Source organism: Ranitomeya variabilis, chromosome 5 (assembly GCF_051348905.1).
Source record: "Ranitomeya variabilis isolate aRanVar5 chromosome 5, aRanVar5.hap1, whole genome shotgun sequence".
Lineage (NCBI taxonomy): Eukaryota > Metazoa > Chordata > Amphibia > Anura > Dendrobatidae > Ranitomeya > Ranitomeya variabilis.
The window spans coordinates 236,159,127-236,184,003 of NC_135236.1; the positions used below are offsets into that span (position 1 = coordinate 236,159,127).

Here is a 24,877-nt window from a genome sequence, read left to right on the forward strand (position 1 = left end):
AGTTCTCTACATAGTATATAGTGTACAGGGATCACCAGTGACATTGTACACAGGAGCTATCTTTTAATATATATATATATATATATATATATATATATATATATATATATATATATATATATATATATATATATATATATATATATATATATATATATATGCACACAGTTATATGAAAAAGTTTGGGCACCCCTATTAATCTTAAGCTTAATGTTTTATAAAAATTGTTTTTTTTGCAACAGCTATTTCAGTTTCATATATCTAATAACTGTTGGACACAGTAACGTTTCTGCCTTGAAATGAGGTTTATTGTACTAACAGAAAATGTGCAATCTGCATTCAAACAAAATTTGACAGGTGCATAAGTATGGGCACCCTTATCATTTTCTTGTTTTAAATACTCCTACCTACTTTTTACTGACTTACTAAAGCACTTTTTTTGGTTTTGTAACCTCATTGAGCTTTGAACTTCATAGCCAGGTGTATGAAATCATGAGAAAAGCTACTTAAAGTGGCCACTTGCAAGTTGTTCTCCTGTTTGAATCTCCTCTGAAGAGTGGCATCATGGGCTCCTCAAAACAACTGCCAAATGATCTGAAAACAAAGATTATTCAACATGGTTGTTCAGGGGAAGGATACAATAAGCTGTCTCAGAGATTTAACCTGTCAATTTCCACTGTGAGGAACATAGTAAGGAAATGGAAGAACACAGGTACAGTTCTTGTTAAGGCCAGAAGTGGCAGGCCAAGAAAAACATCAGAAAGGCAGAGAAGAAGAATGGTGAGATCAGTCAAGGACAATCCTCAGACCACCTCCAGAGAGCTGCAGTATCAACTTGCTGCAGATGGTGTCACTGTGCATCGGTCAACTATACAACGCACTTTGCACAAGGAGAAGCTGTACGGGAGAGTGATGCGAAAGAAGCCGTTTCTGCAGGCACACCACAAACGGAGTCGGCTCAGGTATGCAAAAGCACATTTGGAGAAGCCAATTTCTTTTTGGAAGAAGGTCCTGTGGACTGATGAAACCAAGATTGAGTTATTTGGTCATACAAAAAGGTGTTATGCGTGGCGGCAAAAAAACACAGCATTCCAAGAAAAACACTTGCTACCCACACTAAAATTTGGTGGAGGTTCCATCATGCTTTGGGGCTGTGTGGCCAATGCCAGCATCGGGAATCTTGTTTAAGTTGAGGGACGCATGGATTCATCTCAGTATCAGCAGATTCTTGACAATAATGTTCATGAATCAGTGACAAAGTTGAGGTTATGCAGGGGATGGATCTTTCAGCAAGACAATGATCCAAAACACCGCTCCAAATCTACTCAGGCATTCATGCAGAGGAACAATTACACTGTTCTGGAATGGCCGTCCCAGTCCCCAGACCTGAATATCATTGAACATCTGTGGGATCATTTGAAGAGGGCTGTCCATGCTCGGCGACCATCAAACTTAACTGAACTGGAATTGTTTTGTAAAGAGGAATGGTCAAAAATACCTTCATCCAGGATCCAGGAACTCATTAAAAGCTACAGGAAGCGACTAGAGGCTGTTATTTTTGCAAAAGGAGGATCTACTAAATATTAATGTCACTTTTGTGGTGAGGTGCCCATACTTATGCACCTGTCAAATTTTGTTTGAATGCAGATTGCACATTTTCTGTTAGTACAATAAACCTCATTTCAAGGCAGAAACGTTACTGTGTCCAACAGTTATTAGATATATGAAACTGAAATAGCTGTTGCGAAAAAAAACTATTTTTATAAAACATTAAGCTTAAGATTAATAGGGGTGCCCAAACTTTTTCATATAACTGTGTGTATATGTGTATATATATATATATATATATATGTGTGTGTGTGTCCGTCGCTGATTGGTCGCGGCAGCCAGGACAGGCAGCTGGCGAGACCAATAAGAGACGCGGGATTTCCGTGACGGAAGTTGCAGACAGACGGAAGTACCCCTTAGACAATTATATATATATATAATTGTCTAAGGGGTACTTCCGTCTGTCTGCAACTTCCGTCACGGAAATCCCGCGTCTCTTATTGGTCTCGCCAGCTGCCTGTCCTGGCTGCCGCGACCAATCAGCGACAGACACAGTCCGGCTGAAAATTAGTCCCTCCCTACTTCCGTCCAGTCAGTGCCCGGCGCCCGCTCCAGGCAGCACTCACACAGGGTTAATGACAGCGTTAACGGACCGCGTTATGCCGCGGGTAACACTCCGTTACCGCTGCTATTAACCCTGTGTGACCAACTTTTTACTATTGATGCTGCCTACGCAGCATCAATAGTAAAAAGATCTAATCTTAAAAATAATAAAAAAAACAAAAAACCTGCTATTCTCACCTTCCGTCATCCGCCGAGGCGCGCGCTGCTGCCGCCAGCGTCCGTTCCCAGAGATGCATTGCGAAATTACCCACAAGACTCGTGAGACCGCTAAGTCATCTGGGTAATTTCGCTATGCATCCTGGGAATGGAAGCTGGCGGCAGCTGCGCGCGCATCGGGACAGCTTTGCTGGACGCCGGCGGGTGAGTATATAACTATTTTTTATTATTATTTATTTAATTAACAGGGATATGGTGCCCACACTGCTATATAATACATGGGCTGTGTTATATACTGCGTGGCTGCTATATACTACGTGGCCAGTGTTATATTCTGCGTGGGTTGTGTGATATACTATGTGACCTGTGTTATATACTGCGTGGGTTCTGCTATATATTACGTGGGCTGTGTTATATGCTGCGTGGGCTGTGTTATATGCTGCGTGGGCTGTGTTATATGCTGCGTGGGCTGTGTTATATGCTGCGTGGGCTGTGTTATATGCTGCGTGGGCTATGTTATATGCTGCGTGGGCTGTGCTATAGACTACGTGGGCAGTTGTGCTATATATTACATGAGCAGTGTTATATACTGCGTGGGCTGTGTTATATACTACGTGGGCAGTGTTATATACTACGTGGGCAATATTATATACTGCGTGGGCTGTGTTATATACTGTTTGGTACGTGGCCTGTGCTATATACCATGTGGCTGCTATATACATACATACATACATACATACATACATACATACATATTCTAGAATACCCGATGCGTTAGAATCGGGCCACCATCTAGTTATTAATAATGCTCTTGCCTGAATATCGGTCTTTGCAAAATTGCCACTGATCATTCAACAAGTGTACAAAACATTGATTTGATGGGTGAGTAGATTGTCGGGTGAAAAATCATCGTTGTCAACAGCACATCCCCTGTGTAGGCTGAGGATGTGCTGGCGACAACAGACTAACGATCGTTCTTCCTCATCTAGTGTGAATAGGGCAGTCAGTGAGCCCTGTATTTGGCCAATTGGCTTTCAGAACTTAACCAGTGTAAATGTGTCTTGAGTTGTGCACAGTTGATCGAATTGAGGGTGCGTAATTAGGAGCCCCATTTTGACAGTTACAGATTGCCTAAGCCATTGATTACTCATAGTAGAAAAAAAAGAACGCTCCAGAAGACGGAAAACTTCAAACAAAGTTGTGAATATTAGGAAAAAGCTATTATGAGGCAGCAACACTGAGCAGCTGACTAAACTCCAGACTCTCTGCAATCAGCAAAGCATGATTATCATCAAACACCCTAGTTGGCCTCCGCTACGCCTTGCCATATCTACTGCCTGATTGTGTGCATTTTTTTTTTCAGCTTCCATTTGCAGTTGCTTGAAAGAATTAGCAAAGCAGCAGCGATTATGAATGCTTTCATTAAATCTAAGGCTAAATGTATTTTTAAATGCTTCAGATTAACTGTGATAAAAAGTGTTCCAGACTCAAGAGATTGTCGTTATATGCTATTATAGCATCACATAGTCCTCCGTGGGAATAAATAGTGCATTAATGGAGATGTATGATGAATAAGCCAACCTGCAGACACTGCTTGTGCCATCACATTACACAGAAATCCTTTTGTCCCTTCTGGCTATAGATTCCTGTAATGTGGCTTTTCTGATAATGCAACCAAGCCTAAGCTGATTTTTGCTCTCTGTACGCTCACACATTTACTTTACTCTGACATTAACATATGTTTTTCGCATTTGATTTTGTCATATTTAAAATATTTGTTTTTATATATTTTTATGTTTTAATTGATGCATATAGCAAATACTCTACATCTATCATATTGTGATCCATAATGATAGAAAATCCAGCATCCACATAAAGGAGAGAAATTAAAAAAACAACTTTTAATTATACCATGATTAAAAACTGCTGCATTGTGACACGTTTCAGATCTCTCATGTATTTTTGGTCATAATCATAGTATGATTAAGTGTTTTTTTTTTTTAGTTTTTTTTGTTTTTAAATAAATGTCCCTCTATTTTTTGAGGATATTGGACTTTCTATCATTAATGACCACATCATGAATACCTGAAATTTAGCTCAATGCTCTTTTCTTCCATGCACAACACCCAACATTAATCTACCTAAAGCCCTGAATCTGGAGATTATACATTTTGGGATAGTGAGCTGTTTCTCCATTATAATTATTATAATTTTTTTTAAATAGTAACCTTTATGATACATTCAAGCATCGACTATTCTATTAGTAATAATATTCCTTGCATTTCCTCTACATCCTATCAATGTAGACATCTTCAAGGTTTCATACATATGAGTTGTGTATGGCCAATTGTTTTATGCCCAGTCCTAAATGTTGTGCATCCTTCTGCCATCCATGGCCGGACAGAAAACATCTCATATTATATATTAATGTCTGGTGCTGAGAAACAACCAATTGATGCCATTCGAAATGAAGGTAATAAAAAAGCACTACAATGGTGTAATTTCATGCGCGGATATTGGCCCAACTTTAAATCTTCCAGGTAGTTACCACTATAATTGATACCTCAATTTTTAGAACTTGTTTCTGATATAAAAAAGCTGATATGTCAAAATCAGAATTAATACTCTTTATTGGGTGATGTTGGATTTTATATTAGCAGAAAATATAAATACTAGGGGAAGGAAGTAGTGGGTCTTTGTGCCCCAACACGTATAGCCATGTCACATGTGGCTTCCTCAGTGGTAACGTGGTTCCTCAGGGGTGTGTGTAATAGGTAGTGTTTGTGTGTGTTAATATATCAGCAAACCTCTAATGAACATGCAAAACGCTCAATAATCATGAGGTTATGATTTTTCTTCTTTATAAATGATCCAAAGAGAAGATATTCTGCCGATAACATGATCTGTATGGGGACAGAACGTTTGTTTTAGTGATCCCTCGGTTCTGCTCATTCTTCATCAGCCTGTGTAAAGAAACTAATAAACAAGTGATAATGACTTGAGTACAGTTGACCGGCGCTCATTTAACGGTCTTAAACTGGGTCGTGTAAATGCACCCTAAATGTTTCTGCATGATCGTGCAGAATGTTAGCATTTGGGGCTTCACTTTTACTTTTGCCCAGGGTCACACTTTGTCTAAAACCAGACTTTGGTATAAGCAAATAATAAATCCTCTGTATGTTTTCTCCCAAATAGCTTTTTGCTCACTTTAAGAAAAAACTCTTAAAAGGAGTCTGTCACCAGGTTTTTGCTAGTTAATGTAGGAACAGAGACCCTGATTCAAGTGATGTATCAATTACTGGGCTGCTTAGTGTAGTTTTTATAAAACAATTGTTTTATCAGTAGGAGATTATCAATAGAGGACTAGTAAACCTGCAGCCTTGTAGTCCAACCCTGCCCCCAGCACTGATCGGCAACTTTCTGTCTATCCACAACGTACACAGAAAGCTGTCAATCAGTGGTGTGGACGGGGTTATACAGATCTTGGCAGTCAGAGAACTGGTGGATTTGGAGCAGAAAAAAACTGTATTTAATCAAAACTTCAGAAGGCAGTAAAGTAACTGATGCATTTCTAGGATCAGGATCACTGCCCCTACATCATGCTGTTCTCAGACTGGGCAGCAAAAACCTAGTGACAGATTCACTTTAATCTGCTACATAACAAAAAAGCCCCCATACACATTAGACTAATGTTGCTCAACCCCTCCGATATCAGGGCCCCCAGCACGATTCATGGGGAAGATGAGAATTTGTTATATCAGACTGCAGATCCTTTTGTTCTCTAGAGGTAGGCCACTACCAGAGCAGTGTATGGGTGATACCGCTGTTTGGCCAACAGGTATCTAAAGTATATGGGGGCTTAAGGGGTGTAAAATATGTCGGCCCATAGGATAACACTGGAGAACCTCTGATACTTTAAAAACCAAAAAACACTGTGCACTAAGCCCGTGTTCCACATTTTGCAACCCCTGTGTGGCCATGATGCAGCCATTAACTGGGGCGACATGCCGAACTGCGCTGTTTGCAAATCATGTCAGCTAAAAACACATTACCATAAAAAAATAGAGAAAATTTAAACTTTTTTAACGTTATTTAATTATCTGGTATTATCATTAATGTTATTTTACATGTATAATGGAAAGTAAGAGTGTTTTCAGCCTAATGTATAAAATACTTTTTGTTTAAATGTTTCAGTTTTCAAGAAATGTTTCTTGTCATCAAACTTTCAATGTTTGTTTCCATAGATGAAATCGAAATTTGAAATCCTTTTCTGGTTATGTGAAGGACACACAAGGGTTCACTTGTGAGCTCTGGTCCATAGGCCGTACTCGGAATTGGCCTTTATCTGCGTGTACCTTACATGACTAGGGTAGATTGATATTCCTCGGGAGTTAAACAATGAACGTTCCTATTGAATGACTTCAAGCAAAGATCTTGAAAACTGATGGGAATTTATTCATTGGGTATATTGTAAAATTGCATAATTTATTAATTTATTAAGTGGCCATTTGATATTGCCGTAATCATTACAAAGTTTGAAAACTAAAATGGAAACCTAATATGTATATATATATATATTTTCTAGAGTGGACAATGCCGAAGATCCAGTGTATGAAAGTCTAGAAGAGTTCCATGTATTTGTCCTGGCTCATATATTAAGACGGCCTATTGTTGTAGTCGCTGATACAATGCTGCGTGACTCAGGGGGCGAAGGTAAGAGTGTCCTTCTATTTATTAGTATTTCTTGGGATAGATAATCAGTTCGGTGGGATGTCGGATGTAACTGTGTAGTGGCCACTGCCAGGAAGGGCTATGGAGTCGGTAAGCCAAACCTCCGACTCTTCAGTTTCCTTGACTCCGACTCAGACTCCACCAAAATGGACTCCGACTCCACACCCCTGCTGCCAGGTACTGCAAAACCATCCCTATTCAATCCAAAGGGTTCATTCAGATATAATTTTTTCTTGCATGAGAAAGAGTCCAAGTTCATCAGTATTATTGATCAGTGTGTCATCAAACTTTGGTCAGTGTGTCAGTGTACCATCAGAGTTTGGTCAGAGTTTTATCACTTTTTCTAGAATGGAAAATAAAGAGATTTCTTAAGCTTCCTCTATCAAACAGTGTGTGAAAATCCTTGAGCTATCTGATGTTTTTTTCATTGAGCTAAAAGCACAAAAAGAGGATTCAGAGATCCTCCAAAAATGAGAAAAAACAGCAAAACAAGGCAGAGATGCTTACCTGCCTAGGCCTCCAAACAAATGCACTATCAGGATGCAGTGGACCCATGTGGTCAAGATGAAAAAAACACAGGTGCAGCATAACCGATGAGGCAGCCACTCACGGCCTACCAAACTAATGGAGGGGGTGGCTGCTTGGCACATTGCTGCACATAAAAAACTTGTATGTGGCGCTGTTCACACAATGGAGATGCACAGCATCCAGGCAGGCCTAGTAGTGACACCCTTCTATTAGATCAGGCGGGCCTGCCCAGCGCTATCCAAATGCACCCCATGTGAACAGACACCACAGTTTACAAGAGAAAAATGGGCCCAACTGCACCCCGAAAAAATAAATAAAGAGATTTCTTAAGCTTCCTCTATCAAACAGTGTGTGAAAATCCTTGAGCTATCTGATGTTTTTTTCATTGAGCCATAGACTTGTATTGACAATTTCGATAAGAGAATTGGATCAATATCGGCCATATCTCCATGTTTTTTTGTGGACCTCTCGGTCCAAAGAAAGAATCGGACCTATGAACTAGTCCATAACCTATCATATGTAAGAGTGCTACCCTTGAAAAACATGGATAACACTCCTGGGTGCAGCAGTTGTGATACAATCAGAGTTTATAGATGTAGCATGTAGCAGACCAGAGAAAGCTTCCCCCGCTCCGACAACAGTGCTCTATGTACATTGTCTATTGACAGTGAGCTGCTTATCACAGTAGGGGGAGTGGTCATTCTAGCAGGCGTGTGAGACCTAGTCCAGTAGAGATAATATCCTGGTGATTAAAATCTTCATTGTAAGTAAACAGCAGCACACAGCCTGATAAGTGAGACATCGCTGAATTCTGTGTCTTAATCCCTACATCATTCTGTCCTCAGATTACATAGCAAAAACCTGCTGACAGACTCCCTTTATCAAGTTCATGAGAAGAACCTGTGATGCTAATTTATTAGTATGTGCCACTAAACCATGTCATCAGTACCTTTGTTATAATAATGGAGACACCCCTTCACCGTCTTCCTGTATGACCCCACGGTTTTGTAGAGAAGGTTTTTGTAATGAAGAAACTCAGGTTTAATCAGTTTTATTTATTTATTTTTGTTATTTTTATTGATTCACTTAATTTTTGTGTATTCATTTTTTTCTTTTTTAGGCTTTCTTTAGACACTTTGTCCTTGAGCATTATACTACTTATATCATACTACATATTAAGAAATATTTTTAGATTTTTTTTCTGATGTAGATGGCAGATTGTCATTATGAAGCAGAAAGAGATAGACGTTTGACATTGAAAAATGACCACTTGTGATACATTTGAGATGACAGTGCCTTGGGATATTCATTGGAGTTTTATCCTTTGCTCACAATTCCCTGTTTCCCACAAACAGAGTTAAGTAGAAGACTGAGATTTCCGTTAGGCTTGCTGTGGTCAGTTGTTAAGACAAGAAACTCCTCTTTATTGATCTGTTCCATGTTGTCTGATTTACTTACGCTTCCTTTATATGGCACATGGCTGTATATGGTCCAGATTTTAGGTTTATAATGCTTAATCACTACAGCAGTGGAGTAAAAATTCATCTTTGTAACGTGTGAGCAAAATAGAAAAATATTAAAATTTGAGGGTACTCCGTGGTCGATACCTTTTTAGTGGCTAACTGAGCCTGATGAAGAGATCAGACTAGTCTAGAAAACTTGCTATGCTACAGTAGCATGTAAAAGTTTGGGCACCCCTGGTCAAAATTGCTGTCATTGTGAACAGTCAAGCAAGTTGAAGATGAAATGATCTCTAAAAGGCCTATAGTTAAAGATGACAAATTTCCTTTGTATTTTAGGCAAGAAAAAAAAAACAATATATATAGTCATTTTTTTTTAAATTTTAAAAAGGAAAATAGTCCTATGGCAGTTAACAGGAACAGTGGAGGTCAAGATAAGGTCTGGAAGACCAAGCCAAATTTCAGTGAGAGCTGCTTGTAGCAAGCGAGTGAAATCTGAACCCCCACTTGACTGCAAAAGACCTTCAGAAAGATTTAGCAGACTCTGGACTTGTGGTACATTGTTTTACTGTTCAGAGATACCTGCACAAATATGGCCTTCATGGAAGAGTTGTCAGAATTAAACCTCTCCTACGTCCTCACCCTAAAATTCAGCTTCAGAAGTATGCAAAAGAATATCTAAGGAAGCCTGATGCAGTTTGGAAACAAGTCCTGTGGACTGATGAGATTAACCTAGAACTTTTTGGCCACAACTTTTTAAAATAGAATTTTTTTGTGTAGAGAAAAAAGGGCACAGAATTTCAGGAAAAGAACACCTCACCACCCATTAAGCATGGGGGTGGATCAATCATGCTTTAAGGTTGTGTTGCAGCCAATGGCACGAGGAACATTGAATTGAAATTTCAACAAATTCTTGATGCAAACATAAGACCATCTGTAAAAAAGCTGAAGATGAAAAGAGGATGGCTTCTACACATGGATATGGGGAACACAATTTTTTAAGAGTTAGGTCAGACAACTGTTCTTAATTAATTTTTGGATGCTGAATCCAGAAATGATCTCAGTTTTTCTCTATCACGTCAAGTTTTTGAACTATAGGATTTTTGTCTTCTCAAAAATATGTAAACTACTGTACCTAAAAAGTGTTTGTTTTTTTTAAATAGTACAAATATGAACAAAAAATGAAATATATAAGAAATAGGCATGACAAATATGTTTTTTAACACTATCATGTTTTTTACAAAGGATATATATGCAAGTATTTAAGGTAAAAATGTACATTTATAGCTTTTTCTGGAGTGTTTAACTTGAGGACAATCACGTTTGATGCTCCAGCAATAGTCAGCCATCATATGTACATCCCATGCACACTATGTGAGGGGCCCATGGCTTAACTTGATCACCGAGTTTTACTTTAAAATATGCAAAATATGCTTGCTTGACAAATGCACTGATGTTTGCCCTTTGAACTGGAATGGTGAAAACACCACAAATATAGCAGAAGGAGTCCGGGTTGTTTAGGCATTTACGACGAGAGGAAGAAGGAGCAGACATGATCTGAAACAAAGGAAATATGTACATATGTAAATAAAACACTGAGATGGAAAGTTACAAGCTTTGAAAACTAACAAAGAAAAAAATCATAAAAGATATATAAATTACAACTAAGCTCCCAGTGTAAAGAGAAAAGCTATCACAAATCCTATTTATTCCTACTATGATAAATTTTTTGTGTAAAGATATTGATAATTATGACGTATTGGGAGCTGCACACACCTCTCACCACTTTCTCAGTTGTGACTACTCTTACAAGTTGTGAATGATCAGGTCAGGAGTGGTGCACTCTAAGTTATTTTGTGGTGCTCAAAGGAAAAAAGCAGAATATAGTCAAGAAGACCTTTGGCACTCAACAAGTCCACAATTCTTTGCTTCAAAAAATGCAATTTTATTTTGGCAGCCAGCAAAAATATATAACAGACAATTCCAACGTTTCGGCATGCAATGCCTTTTTCAAGGTAGTCTATAATGGAAAAAAATATTTCTTTATAATTTTATAACAGTTTATACTTATAAAAATTATTATTATAGCCGACCGCACAATAAGCTTCACCAACAGTAGGTGCAAAGTTGGAACGAATCCTGTTCTGTAAGGTAGAAATAGTGTGTAACCCAAAAGAACCATGAAAACGTGATAGTCAATATTAAAAGGGAAAAAAACTTTGATTGCCAAACTGATCTAGGGAACAAGCAGGTGAGATGCACAAAAGAAAATGTAAGATAAAGAGAATCACCCATCCGAAAAAGAATATAACCAAAGGGAAAAAGGCATGAGCCAATAGATGATATACTGATATAAATGTACATATATATGTACACATATACATACATACAGGAAGGTACATGCAGCCATATGTCTACTACCATACATATAAAGGAAGAGAGAGGTAAAGTCCGATAAAATGAAAAAATACCTGTATATAGTATATAGCGCTCCTAGAGGGTTAATTAGTCAAACATGACTAGAGAGACATGGCGCATACTGCAAAATAAGGCACATAACTATAAAAGTAACATATTGATAAGTATAGCACCCAATTATCATCAGTTAATCGAAAAAGTACCACAGAGCAGGAAACAACTCTTACAAGTTGCCACTTAGCTCTATATGAGTCGAATTGTAATCAGATAACAAGTCTTATTACAGATATCAGTGCAATTGTGCTTCTCTGGCAGGTAAGTTGTGGAGGAAAAACTTGACGTGCTAGAAAAAAACTGACTACATTTTTGGAATCCGCATGCCAATTTTAGTATAAATCAGCTCAAAAACCTAACTCAACAGAAATTTTTTTTCAAATTGTTCCCCAGTGTAATGATCCTAAACACATGTCAAAATCCAGAATGGACTACCTCATAAGGCGCAAGCTAAAGGTTTTATAATGGACTCAGCTTGCTTAACTGTTCACACTAACTGTAATTTTGACCAGGGGTGACCAAACTTATAAATGCCAACGTATTTATTACCATCTTTTCAGTTGGCCTTTAAAAGGTATCATTCACTGAGGACTCTCACATTTTAATATAGTTCTCTGGTAATAGAAATTATTGAACTTTGTCACATACTTTGTTTCAATATCTGACCATTTTAGGATTGGTTGGCTGTGAGTAAAATACTGTTCAGGTATTGCGATCCGAGCACGGTTTGTATATCACAGATGTGTGAATGCTGCCTTATTCACTGACTGCAAACGAATATCTTGAAAATTCTGACAAAACAAGACATAAATTATATAGAAATTATACTTTATATGTATTGTAAAGCCTTTCATTTACAGGGGTTTTCCAGGAACAGCAAGTTATTACCTATCCACAGGACAGGTGATGTCTCGTTGATTGGTGGTGGTCTGACTGCTGGGAACTGCACTGATTAGCAGAATGAGGCACTTTTACCCCTGCTAGAATGAAGCTACATACCATAGAAGAGAAGCAGGACAAAGGCACAGCTGTATGACCTCGGGTTGATGAAGCTGCGCATACACCAGGGATTGCGGGTGCCACTTCCAAAGAAAAATATGTATGTCCATAGAAAAGAAAGCGGATTGGCACATACCGTCCTGTGCAACAAAATCCTTTATTGTGGCATCATCATACCAACAACAGGCAGATAAAACAGTGGAGCAAATACAGATGACGATCGTTTCACGCTTACATTGCGCTTCAACATTGGAGTGCAATGTAAGCGTGAAACGATCGTCGTCTGTATTTGCTCCACTGTTTTATCTGCCTGTTGTTGGTATGATGATGCCACAATAAAGGATTTTGTTGCACGGGACGGTATGTGCCAATCCGCTTTCTTTTCTATGGACAGAATGAAGCTACAGCGTGCTGCGCATGTTTGTCTGACGCTCCACCCATTCACTGTGGTGCTGCTTAGCGCTTCATTCAGCTTTTTCCAGCTGCCCGATAATGATGACTGCCGGGGCAGTAAGTTATCCAACCTGCTTTTCCATTTATGTAACAGGCATCTAAGTGCCCCATGTGGAATAAAAATCATTACTATAGGTGATAACTCATTTTCACCAGACAATCCTTTTAAGGTTCTACAACATATTATTGACTTAAAATTTGTAATATACTGTTGGTGATTTTGTGGTTTTGTTTTTATAGAAACTTTTTAATTTTGTGGGTTATGTTTTCTAGCATTTGCACCTATTCCATTTGGTGGGATTTACTTGCCTCTTGAAGTTCCACCCAACAGATGTCATTGCTCACCTCTGGTCTTGGCTTATGATCAAGCTCATTTCTCAGCACTGGTTTCAATGGAGCAGAAAGATCAACAACGTGAACAAGGTAGGGTAAATGAAGAGTTACATGAACGCTCTAATAAGCAAAACACAGCAGAACATTTACTCTTATGATTTAGGTGGTGACCAATTTTCATGATTTTCATAACTGTCATCTCTGAGAAAATCTGATTTGTATCAGTAGGTTTTATTGTTCTGTCAGTGTTAGCATAAAGCCAGTTTCATATGTCCAATATTCTTGGTCTATGTACAGAATACAATGTCCGGAGCAGCCACATGTCTTCTGACCTAAACTCAACAACTTCATAGACATATGTGAAGCGAACACATATTCAAAATTAACACAAACGTTGTGTATCCACTGAAATAATTAAACCTACAAATTATGATACACAACCAAAGAATTTATAATCACTATTAATTTTATTTTAAAAATATATAACATTAAAAATGGAAAAACACTGTAAATATAATGGTTCTTAGTGCATCATGACCAAATATGCTCAGATAGTCCTTGATGTACAATAAATCTAACTGCATAGAATAAATTGTGCATGATGACTAATATAATATTGATCCCCATATGTATAGTAAATCTTAATATACACAATGCAACTACTGTATCAAATAAAGTAATTGTGCTGAATAAATTAATAAAACTACACAAAGTATATAGATATACATATATAAGGACAATATTCACAAATATATAGTAGTAGATCAGAGAAAATCATAAAGTGCATGAGACAATCAAATATCAATACCAATATATAGAGACCCCACACACACACTGCAGCTGCCCGCGTGTCACCTGAGCTTTGATGAAGGTATCAATATATTAAGCTATTAAAGGGGTTCTCCAATTATGAGATAAAATGGAATCCTTGATATACCGTAATTCAAACAGCAGCCTGTCATAATCACTTGTCAGGTCAAGGTGCACACTGAAGACATACAGCTCCCGAAACCTGGGCTTCAATGACAAGAGCTGTATCACACATGTACCATCAGCGTCCAGGATCTTGGCTGCAATATGTGAAGAAATATGTTTTAATCCATGTTTTGCTCGGTGAGGAGATCTCCAGCTTCATCCTCCTCCTCCATCAGTCTGCCTGCTTTATAGCAGAGCACAGAGACTGACTGCACCCAACTGTAAAACAAATAAACATTGAGGAGGATGAAGCTAGAGATAACCCTCATTGTACTGTGTGAGAAAGATCTGTTTCTTCACATATTACAGCCATGCTCCTGGCCGATTACTGAGGTATGTATGATACAGCTCATGTCAGTGGAGACTCGCGGCTCGGGAACTGTATTTCTTCAGTCTGCAGCCCGTCTGGACACGTGACTAGGACATGGGCTACAGTTTGAATGATATCAGAGATGCCATTTTATCCCATTCACAGAGAACCTCTTTAAGTTCAGGTCAGGAGACCCATGACCAGTCTGTACATTGTGTCTCGTACTCAGTGGTTTTACACTTCTGACATTCATGGTCCATTTAGAATAGTACAATACACAAATATTGTCACCCTTCTCTGATAGTATTCTACTGGGTGAGAGAACAATAAAACTTAATTCTTTGAATCAGAATCCCATGTGGTATGTGCCGTGATATCTGGAGTAAAGAATGAAAAAAAAAGTGTGGATCTCTTCATGTATGTGATTATAATTTACATAAAACCTCTTCAATGTAAGGTGGAGTGTTCCCACATAAGACTACACCTGACACACAGAGACGGACTCCCAGCAATGTAAACTTGGTTTGTTTCTATCTAACTTTGACAATTGGTAAAGATTGTTAGTGTTGTGCGGGCTCTTGTCGTTACGCAGTATGTAAATCTGTCTGGCGTTTAGATTTTCTTCTCTGTAGAGATTGCTATTTGATGCGCTTTGAAGAGATCGCTTGGTTTAGCGGGACGTGTAAATAAGTTATCAGCTGTCACCTATTTTAGTGTTTCAAAATTCTTAAAAAATAAAAAATAAAAATTCTCCCTGATTCTGTCTTTGAAGATCTTATAGCTGTGACACAGTCGCTCTAAGAAAATTATGTAGCTGGGTGCTGGAATGGTTTCTAAAGAAAATGACAAAATAGACGGATGGGAAAAATAAAATCCCCATGAGGTCAATTAGCACAATAAGGATTATTTTTCCCATAGTTGGTTTGTTTGAAACAGAATATGGTTATTCATATTGATTAATATTCGATATCTTAACATTTGAAATAAAGAAGCCGTATTCTTGCAGTTATTGATTTTCATGTACCGGTATATGTTTCATAAACCTTCTCTTTCAAAAGATATTTAGAAGTACTACTCCCACTAGTTAAGCAAACCCTGGTCCAGAAAGCACATCGGTAGTCTTTGGCCACCGATCCAGAGTCTTTCTAACCTCCTCCTACCTGCCGGCAACCCGGCACGCCTTCTGATTGACATGTCTGGTATGACATGCCTGCGTCACACCACAAAAATGACATCTTGCTGGGCCTGCTAATCAGAAGAAGCACTGGGAATGCCGGCACATAGAGTTCTGGTTGGCAACATCAGTAGGCCGTGACTGCTGGACCAGAGCTTTGCGAACTTTCTCCGATCAGCGACTCTTTTGATTCGTATGTTCAGCAGGAGCATAATTGTGCATCATGCCACAATGATGTCTCGCCGGACCAACAAGTTAGAAAAGATGCCAGGGATATGCGATGAAATTTGCAAGTATCTAGTCCAGAAGCCATGGACTAGTGACTTAGGTGCTGGACCAGTTCCTACTAATTTGTTTTGCTCATTTCTAAATCCCTCCTCAGTATATGCCTTAAAGCAGGGGTCTCAAACTGCATTCCTCAAGGGCTGCAAACAGGTCATGTTTTCCGTATTTCCTTGTATTGCACAGGTGATAATTTAATCACCTGCACAGATAATGATTAGTGATGAGCAAATATACTCGTTACTCGAGATTTCTCGAGCATGCTCGGGCGTCCTCCGAGTATTTTTTAGTGCTCGGAGATTTAGTTTTTCTTGCCGCAGCTGAATGATTTACATCTGTTAGCCAGCATAAGTACATGTGGGGATTCCCTAGCAACTAGGCAACCCCCACATGTACTTATGCTGGCTAACAGATATAAATCATTCAGCTGCGGCGATGAAAACTAAATCTCCGAGCTCTAAAAAATACTCGGAGGACGCCCGAGCATGCTCGAGAAATCTCGAGTAACGAGTATATTCACTCATCACTAATAATGATTCCAGCACCTTGTGCAATGCTAAGGAAATCTTGAAGACACGCACGGTTTGCGGCCCTCGAGGAATACAGTTTGAGACCCCTGCCTTAAAGGGAGTCTGTCAATCCAAACTGACATTATAAACTAAGTACATAGCCATACAGAGGATATAGTCCCTATCGAATTGGTACATTTAGTGTGCAATTCGCTGCCTCCATTCTGCAGGAACTGACATTTAGTCAAGTATGCTAATTAGGTTGCTTGGTGCTACCATGGTGTGGCTAAATATCTCAGTGCACTGGTCCATCCACTGTATTTACATGTCTCACCTCCCTCACTGATGACTGACAACAATGGGCTTGCTTGCAATGAGCACTGTCTGCAGAGGAAGCTCGGGCAAGCTCGGGCAAGCTGTCAATCACCAGTGCTGGAGGCGGGACATGTATAACAAGTGGACTGGTACAGTGCACTGAGCTTCTTGGCCAAACCTAAGGTTCATCAAACTCCTTAATTAATATATTTGATTAAATTTCAATTTCTGCAGAACAGACGGGACAATTTTTAAAGGGGCTACATCCCTACAAGGCTTTGTGCATAGTTTAAACTCACATTTTGGGCTAACAGAATCCCTTTAAATCACTGAAAGATTTAAATGACATACCGGAATCAAAAATGGGTGATCCACTTCCTACCTAAACATGTGGCCACCACATCCAGGCAAAGAATGAATGGAGAGGTGGTGTTGTGAGTTTTCTCCATTCATTGCACTGGTTGTTTGGCCGGTTTCACACATCCCGATATTTCCGATACTGGAAAAACCAGTACCGGAGACATCAGTGTACATGTGTATTCTACGTGTGGCAACCGTGTGCCACACGGATGGCAGCCGGGGAAGAAGCGCTACTGTAAGCGCTGTTCCCCTGCATGTGGTGCTGAAGCCGGCTGTCATACCTTTTCTCCTGCTCTGCCGGCGAGCAGGGGAGAATGAATGAAAGAAAAATCCGACAAGGCATCCCCCCTATGTTTAAACCAACCTGGCAAAACTCACAGATGCGGGCTGCTATTCTCAGGCTGGTAAGGGGCCATGGATATAGCCCCCCCCCCCCCCAGCCTAAAAACAGCAGCCCGCAGCTGCTCAGAAAAGGTGCATCTATTAGATGTGCCAATTCTGGAGCTTTGCCCGGTTCTTCCCACTTGCCCTGTAGCGGTGGCAAGTGGGATAATGAAGGGTTAGCATCACCTTCCTATTGTAAGGTGACATTAACCCCTTCCCGCCGCGGCCCTTTTTCGTTTTTGTGTTTTCGTTTTTCGCTCCCCTCCTTCCCAGAGCCATAACTTTTTTTATTTTTCTGTTAATATGGCCATGTGAGGGCTTATTTTTTGTGGGACAAGTTGTACTTTTGAACGACACCATTGATTTTACCATGTCTTGTACTAGAAAACGGGAAAAAAATTCCAAGTGCGGTGAAATTGCAAAAAAGTGCATTCCTACACTTGTTTTTTGTTTGACTTTTTTGCTAGCTTCACTAAATGCTAAAACTGACCGGATATTATGATTTTCCAGGTCATTATGAGTTCATAGACACCAAACATGTCTAGGTTATTTTTTTATCTAAGTAGTGAAAAAAAAATTCAAAAGTTTACTAAAAAAAAAAAAGCGCCATTTTTTGATACCCGTAGTGTCTCCATTTTTCGTGATCTGGGGTCGGGTGAGGGCTTATTTTTTGCGTGCCGAGATGACGTTTTTAATGATACCACTTTTGTGCCGATACGTTCTTTTGATCGCCCATTATTGCATTTTAATGCAATGTCACGGTGACCAAAAAAACATAATTCTGGTGTTTCTAATTTTTTTTCTCTCTACGCCATTTAGCAATCAGGTCAATGCTTTTTTTTATTGATAGATCGGGCGATTCTGAAATATGTGTAGGTTTGACTTTTTTTTAATTATTTTGGATTGGGCGAAAGGCGGGTGATTTAAACTTTTATATTTTTTTTATTTTTTTCATATTTTTAAAAACATTTTTTTTTACTTTTGCCATGCTTCAATAGCCTCCATGGGAGGCTAGAAGCTGGCACCACTCGATCAGCTCAGCTTCATAGCAGCGATCATCAGATCGCTGCTATGTAGCTGAAATGCAGGCTTGCTATGAGCACCGACCACAGGGTGGCGCTCACAGCAGGCCTGCATCAGTAACCATATAGGACACCTCTCCATTACTAATCCTATAGTTGTTAAAGTGTTAATAAAACACCACATAGTAAGAATAAAGTTTTTTAATGAAATAAAACAATAAACACTGTTTTGCCATCTTTATTAGTCTGCCAATCCAAGCGAAGCCCTCAATCTCATGTAAAAATAAATTTATTATAATAAACCAACAATATACCCATACCTGTTCGGCATACAGTCAGTGCCATGCCGTAATCCATGTCTGGGGAATGTACAGCGGGAGAGTTGCTAATGCCACTGGCTGTAAACTACTGGGGAATGAATGAGACGCTGCTGGGCCAGGCTCAGTAACTAGCGGTGACGTCGCTGAAGCTGCGCTCGCTGCTTCTCATTCATTCCCAGTAGTTTACAGCCGGTGGTGGTCGCCTTAGCACCGCTCCCGGTTGTAAACTTTGTATTCCTCAGTTACGGATTACGGTGTGGGACTGACTGTACGCCGGAGACTGGATGGAGTTTTACTGGGCGAAGGGATGACAGCCGGCTTCTGCACCACACGCAGGGGAACAGCGCTTACAGTAGCGCTTCATCCCTGGCTTCCGTCCGTGCACACGGAGGACGGTGTGCACTGTTCTCCGTGTGCACGTGTGGGGCACATTTTGCGGCCCGTGTGTCCGGGTAAAAACAGACATATCTGTGTGTTTTGCACACAGTCACACGGTCCGTCAGAACACACTGACGTGTGCATAGACCCATAGATTAGCCATTCTACAGCCACCATAAAAGACATATGCAAACATATAGTCCATTATTCATGTTCAGCTTCCGATACTTCTCTAGAAAGGTTAATATTCTGGGTCTTCCATCAGTTACTTTAATAATGTAACGTACAATGGTGTAAGGATGGTGTGGTGGTGGTCCACTTTACGGTCTCCATAATTATAGCACAGAGTATGTTCTGTCTTTTGCTAATTCTAAAAGATGTGACTGTAAGAAGACAGATGCATCTTCATGATTAGAGTAATCACAGCCCTGGTAACTTTTTTTTTCTTTATTTTTAAGCGTGCAAGAGATTAAAGAAGTAAAGCCCTCTCATAGCTGGAAGTTCTTTTTGACAGGCGTTTGAAGCCTCCTTGGAAATAGTTCTTGTTTACAATTAGATTTGAAGTGTGTCAAAACGGAGTGAAGATCTAAAAAGGGTTGTCGTCATTATCAAGATGCCTTCTCTTCAGAGAAATCTAGGCAATCTTTTCCCGAGATCATACCCAATGATAAATTTGTATTTGTGGGTAGAATTAATGCAGATGCAATCACGTAGTGTTCATCTAAGACTTTGTTGAGATTTTGGATATTTCCCAAATGATCATAGTATTACAGTACATTACACTCAGCAGCAGGGACTAATATATTATGGCATGCATTAACCCTTCAATCGGAGCAATTCACAAACAAGAGTGTTAGGAGAAATCCACCAATATAGTCAGAACTTGTTGGAAAGAACCTAGAAAAAAAACTTCTTTTCATGTACTATATATATTTATATGCTCAGTGCACCAATTTTCAGCCTCAAAGGGAATCCATTGTTATATTTTATTTATTGGATACATCTATCGTTTTCCTGCCTCCGAACTCTTTATAAATACTTGTAAACCTTTTTCAGTTTACAAAAAAAATTATACTAAATAGTGAAGATGAAGGAGGGGGATGCAGCTGCAGTTTTTTACTTATTGAGATTGCATGATAAAAAAGGGGAGTAGAAATTGTAAAACATCTGAATTGTCTCACCAGGAGAAACTAACTCAGAACAATTGAGTTTCACCACTAAATGCTTTATTTTCTGGCAAAAAAACAACGCTTGCAAAAATGTAATTGGTGAGTTCAGTCTTCATTTTGCATTTAGTACGGTACTTAGTTTAGTGATATCAAACACATTTTAATAGGGGTCCTTGAACCCTATTTGAAATTCCCTAAAAGAATGAAGTGAAGGAAGACGTATTACCAGTGTAATATAATACATTTTAAACTGTCACTCTTCTGTTACAATTATGTTTATATATTGAACATATGGGTTTTTTTTTTTTTTCAATTTTTGTGTTATTTCTTTTATGTGGTTGGGCTGCTAGAAACCGAGGTTTGGACTGGCAATGGCTTGCTTCTTACTTTCATAACCCCAGAGGTTTCTGCAGGGCATTTCCACATTTACGGTAAATACATTTTAATTAGTGTTGATTTCCCCCGTAACTGTGGCTCACATATTGGCCCCAGGTACAGTGCAAATTCAGGTTTCTCTTCCTGTCCCCATTGCAGAGCTGATCTGGGTGTAAGTTTGTAAGTTTGCACTTATTTTTTAATACAATTTACGTTAGCTTACGTGCCATTTCTCACATTCCTCAAGATTTCTGCTTGTAATATTTCAGTCGGAATCTTCATTGTTTATAGTACATCCCAGGAATAAGGAACAGTTGTGTAATGAGATGATCCTGTCTAAAATGTTTGCACTAGTCGAATACTGGTGTTAATTTTCATAATCTCATATTACATTTATAAGTGGAATAAAAGTCACATAGTAGCTGGTGCAAGGCTTATATTTAATAATATTAAAGTTAAAAAAAATAGAAAAAATGTGAAAACGTGACATAGATTTCCTTTTTTAGTATTTATATTAATAGCAACCAAATGAGAAAAAATGAAAAAACTGATGATCTCTTAAAGCTGCATGTGCCTGGTCATGAACAGGAGAGGGGGGCGTAAATGGTCTGGTCTTGAGCTAATTGAGGTGGGTTACAAGTTTTACAATAAGGTGACCATGGCTGGGGGATGATGTGGCTCCAGGCAGCACGGTGGCTCAGTGGTTAGCACAGCAGCCTTGCAGCGCTGGAGTCCTGGGTTCTAATCCCACCTTGGAGAACATCTGCAAAGAGTTTATATGTTCTTTCCGTGTTTGCGTGGGTTTCTTCTGGGTACTCCGGTTTCCTCCCACATTCCAAAGACATACTGATAGGGAATTTAGATTGTGAGCCCCATCGGGGACAGCGATGATAATGTGTGCAAACTGTAAAGCGCTGCGGAATATGTTAGCGCTATATAAAAATAAAGATTATTATTATTAGTTGTCATGCTGGTATCCTAGCTTACTGCGCTACGCCACGTTGTAACATTAGGACTGATATAATACAAACTTGACATCTTGCTGCGGTTAACTCTTATTTTATTGAACTTTGTAAAAAAAAAAAAAAACAGATCAAACACTGGAAGCAGGAAGAAAATAGCTGTTACTGCACATGATCCCAGCCACTCTGAAGAGCTTGCAGTAAACCTCTCTAGTAGACCTCCTCTTTAGCACTGAATGTGGATGAAGAAGCCATCTCTGTAGAACCATGGTTCTGCTCTGGCTTGGTCACTTCTTCCTGCTTCTTGGTATCCGCCATTGGAAGCTCAGTAATTTCCCTTCTCTAATTCCAATATTGTGCACTAACTACGCATAGGTTCACGTTCTCGCTGGAATCGAGTGCCATGTAAAATCTGTTTGTTTTTATTCTTCTAAACTGTCCCAGAACATTGCTTTTGCTCAAAGGTACCACCCCCTTGTGTGTATTACATCATCAAACTCAATTTTTTTTCTATCACACATACTCATCAGGGTCAGTATCATAAAAGCCAAATGGCCTAAGACCATATTTTTGCATGTGGGAGGAAAGTCCTATAAACACAGGGAGAACATACAAATGTGAATATCTCCTGTAAGTGGAATGTGAGGCACCCGTGCTGCAAGGCACCGGTGCTAACCACTGCGCCCTTATATTAATTTACAAGGGGTTGCATGACCGTCTGCTATTGAGTGCCCTCAATAGAAATGGTGTTATATTAATTGGTGGGTAAACCTGTTAAGGGTATGTGTATGCAACATCATTTAGATGTGTGAATTTGCGTATTCCCCACATGTTTCCGGGGATGACGCTTTGTTTTTTCACTTATTTTTTGCAACGTTTTTGTCCACCACTTTTCTTTTTTAAAATTGCTTTTTATAAATGAGTGAAAGGCTTCTGAGCGGAAGCCACTTAAAGAATGATTAAGCCCCTTCTTTTAATCACTTGGTGTCTTTGGAAACATGTAGCAGTTTAAAAAAGCTCCAAAGACTCACCACTGGAATGTAAAAACAACTTGCTGCTCATGTTATGTTCATTCTTTTTTTTTTACATCTATTTATTCTTTTTCACACTTCTCATGTCGTTGCAGTTAGTCAATGAGATTATTTTAGCATATCAATCTAGACCAGGGGTGCACATTTTTTGTGCCAAAGGCCACATTGTCATACTGTACCAATAGCAAGGCCGCAAAAAATTGAGGGTACTTGCATAAATACCTCACCAGGACTGCCATCAGTACATTAATACATCATCAGAACTAAGTTTTACGTATTTGAGGAGCATTTGGAAAGTTTCTGCTGCACAAAGTCAATGTCAACACATCCTAACTTATGTAGCGATTCTTTGGAGTAGAAACTCTCCAAATCCTTCTCATAATCTCAGAACTTCAAGTTTTGAGGATTTCTGAGTTTTACTATATAGCCTTGTGGCATGTTATCTGACCAATTATGGATTACTACACGTGAAGAAGATTAGAACCACCATAAGTTCATGAATTCATCACCAGAACCACCATTGGTACATGAATGCAGCCTCAGAATCACTGTCAGTACATGAATGCAGCACCATAACCACCCACAGTAAATGAATCGTCCCCAGTACCACCAATAGTACATTAATGCAGCCTCACAACCACTGTCAGAACTTGAGTGATACACCAGAACCACTGCCAGTAGATGAATCCATCACCAGAAAAACCATCAGTACGTGACTGCAGCAGCAGGTCCACCAGCAATACATGAATTCATCACCAAAACCACCATTATTACATGAATTCAGCACCAGAACCACTTTTTGGTTTGTGAATGCAGCACCAGAACCACTTTTGGTTCATGAATGCAGTACCAGAACTACACAGTAAATTTGTACTTTTTTCTATATATTATGATTCGAGTCACTCCTCTATTTTGCTCCTGAGTTCTACTCATGAGAAGTAGTAACCATGTAAATCTGTTCTTAAGTCATTGTACAGTATGTGTACTTTATTTACGGTACTCAGTTTTATGTTTTACCTTCTGACAAATGCACAGCAAGTATTGCAAATGTTTACTTCCCGTAAATCTTCATCATAAAGACACTAAATATTCAGAGAACATTTCTATTGATTGGACAGAACAGAAATCTTCAGAGTATTAAATCCCTGGCCCATTGTGGAAATGGCCTGTAAGAGGAATCTGTTCCGCGAGGGCTGCTTGGATCAATGAGTGAGACATATCTGCTTTCTCTTTGTGTTATTGATCTGTTGATAATTATTTCTAAAATTATTGAATTAGTGTGACTGGACGTCAGCAGGAGTGTCTGCCATTTCCAGTCGTTTTGTTGAGCACTTTAGGCTGAGACATTTTTGCCATAGGTATTTTACAATGGAAGACTGTACTAACAAGTGCAGGGGGAGAACTTGTAATACATACCGCATATATTAAAGTGACAAAATCATGTCGCTAACACATTTGATTAAATAAAGATAAAGTAGTCAACCCATTTAAAGGGAAACAGTCAGGTCCAGGACTGTTATTTACCTGCTATGATAGGGTTAATCTGCAGGTTAATAGCATTAAAATCCTGCCTTACTGGAAACACCGCTACAGGCAGAACATGAACTTAAACCCTTCCTGTAGCTGCCTGCCAGTCATCAGCGCGGTGTAGGGTGCTTTGCTGTATATATGCAGGTAAGTAGTATTTCTGGACCTGATTTAATCTCATTTATGAGGTATTCCTATCTCTGAGATGCGATCCCAATATGTAGTAGGAGTAGTAATAATAATATTAGCAAAAATCTCCAATTAAAAATGTAGTATAGTTCTTCAGATTTGCTATGTCGCTTTTCCCCATGTGCAGGCCATTGCAGTAGCAAGTGACAGTGGTTAGTGGTTGTAACCATGGATATCTAAGCTACTGCAATGCCCTGCACCTGGGAAAGCGACATAGTGAATCAGAAGAACTACACTGCAATTCTAATTGGAGGTATTTGCTAATAATAATATTATTATTCTTACACCTAC

General features: G+C 39.2%; 1 protein-coding gene across 6 annotated transcripts in view; it reads left to right on the forward strand.

Moving 5' to 3' along the window:
• Nucleotides 1–24,877, forward strand: part of OTUD7A (OTU deubiquitinase 7A) — a 314,106-nt gene that overhangs the window by 252,511 nt on the left and 36,718 nt on the right. For all 6 annotated transcript variants that reach the window (XM_077263911.1, XM_077263915.1, XM_077263913.1 and 3 more), the window contains 2 exons: nucleotides 6,914–7,041; nucleotides 13,245–13,394. In XM_077263911.1, the coding sequence (XP_077120026.1) occupies nucleotides 6,914–7,041; nucleotides 13,245–13,394 (278 nt within the window). The remainder of the gene's footprint in view (nucleotides 1–6,913; nucleotides 7,042–13,244; nucleotides 13,395–24,877) is intronic.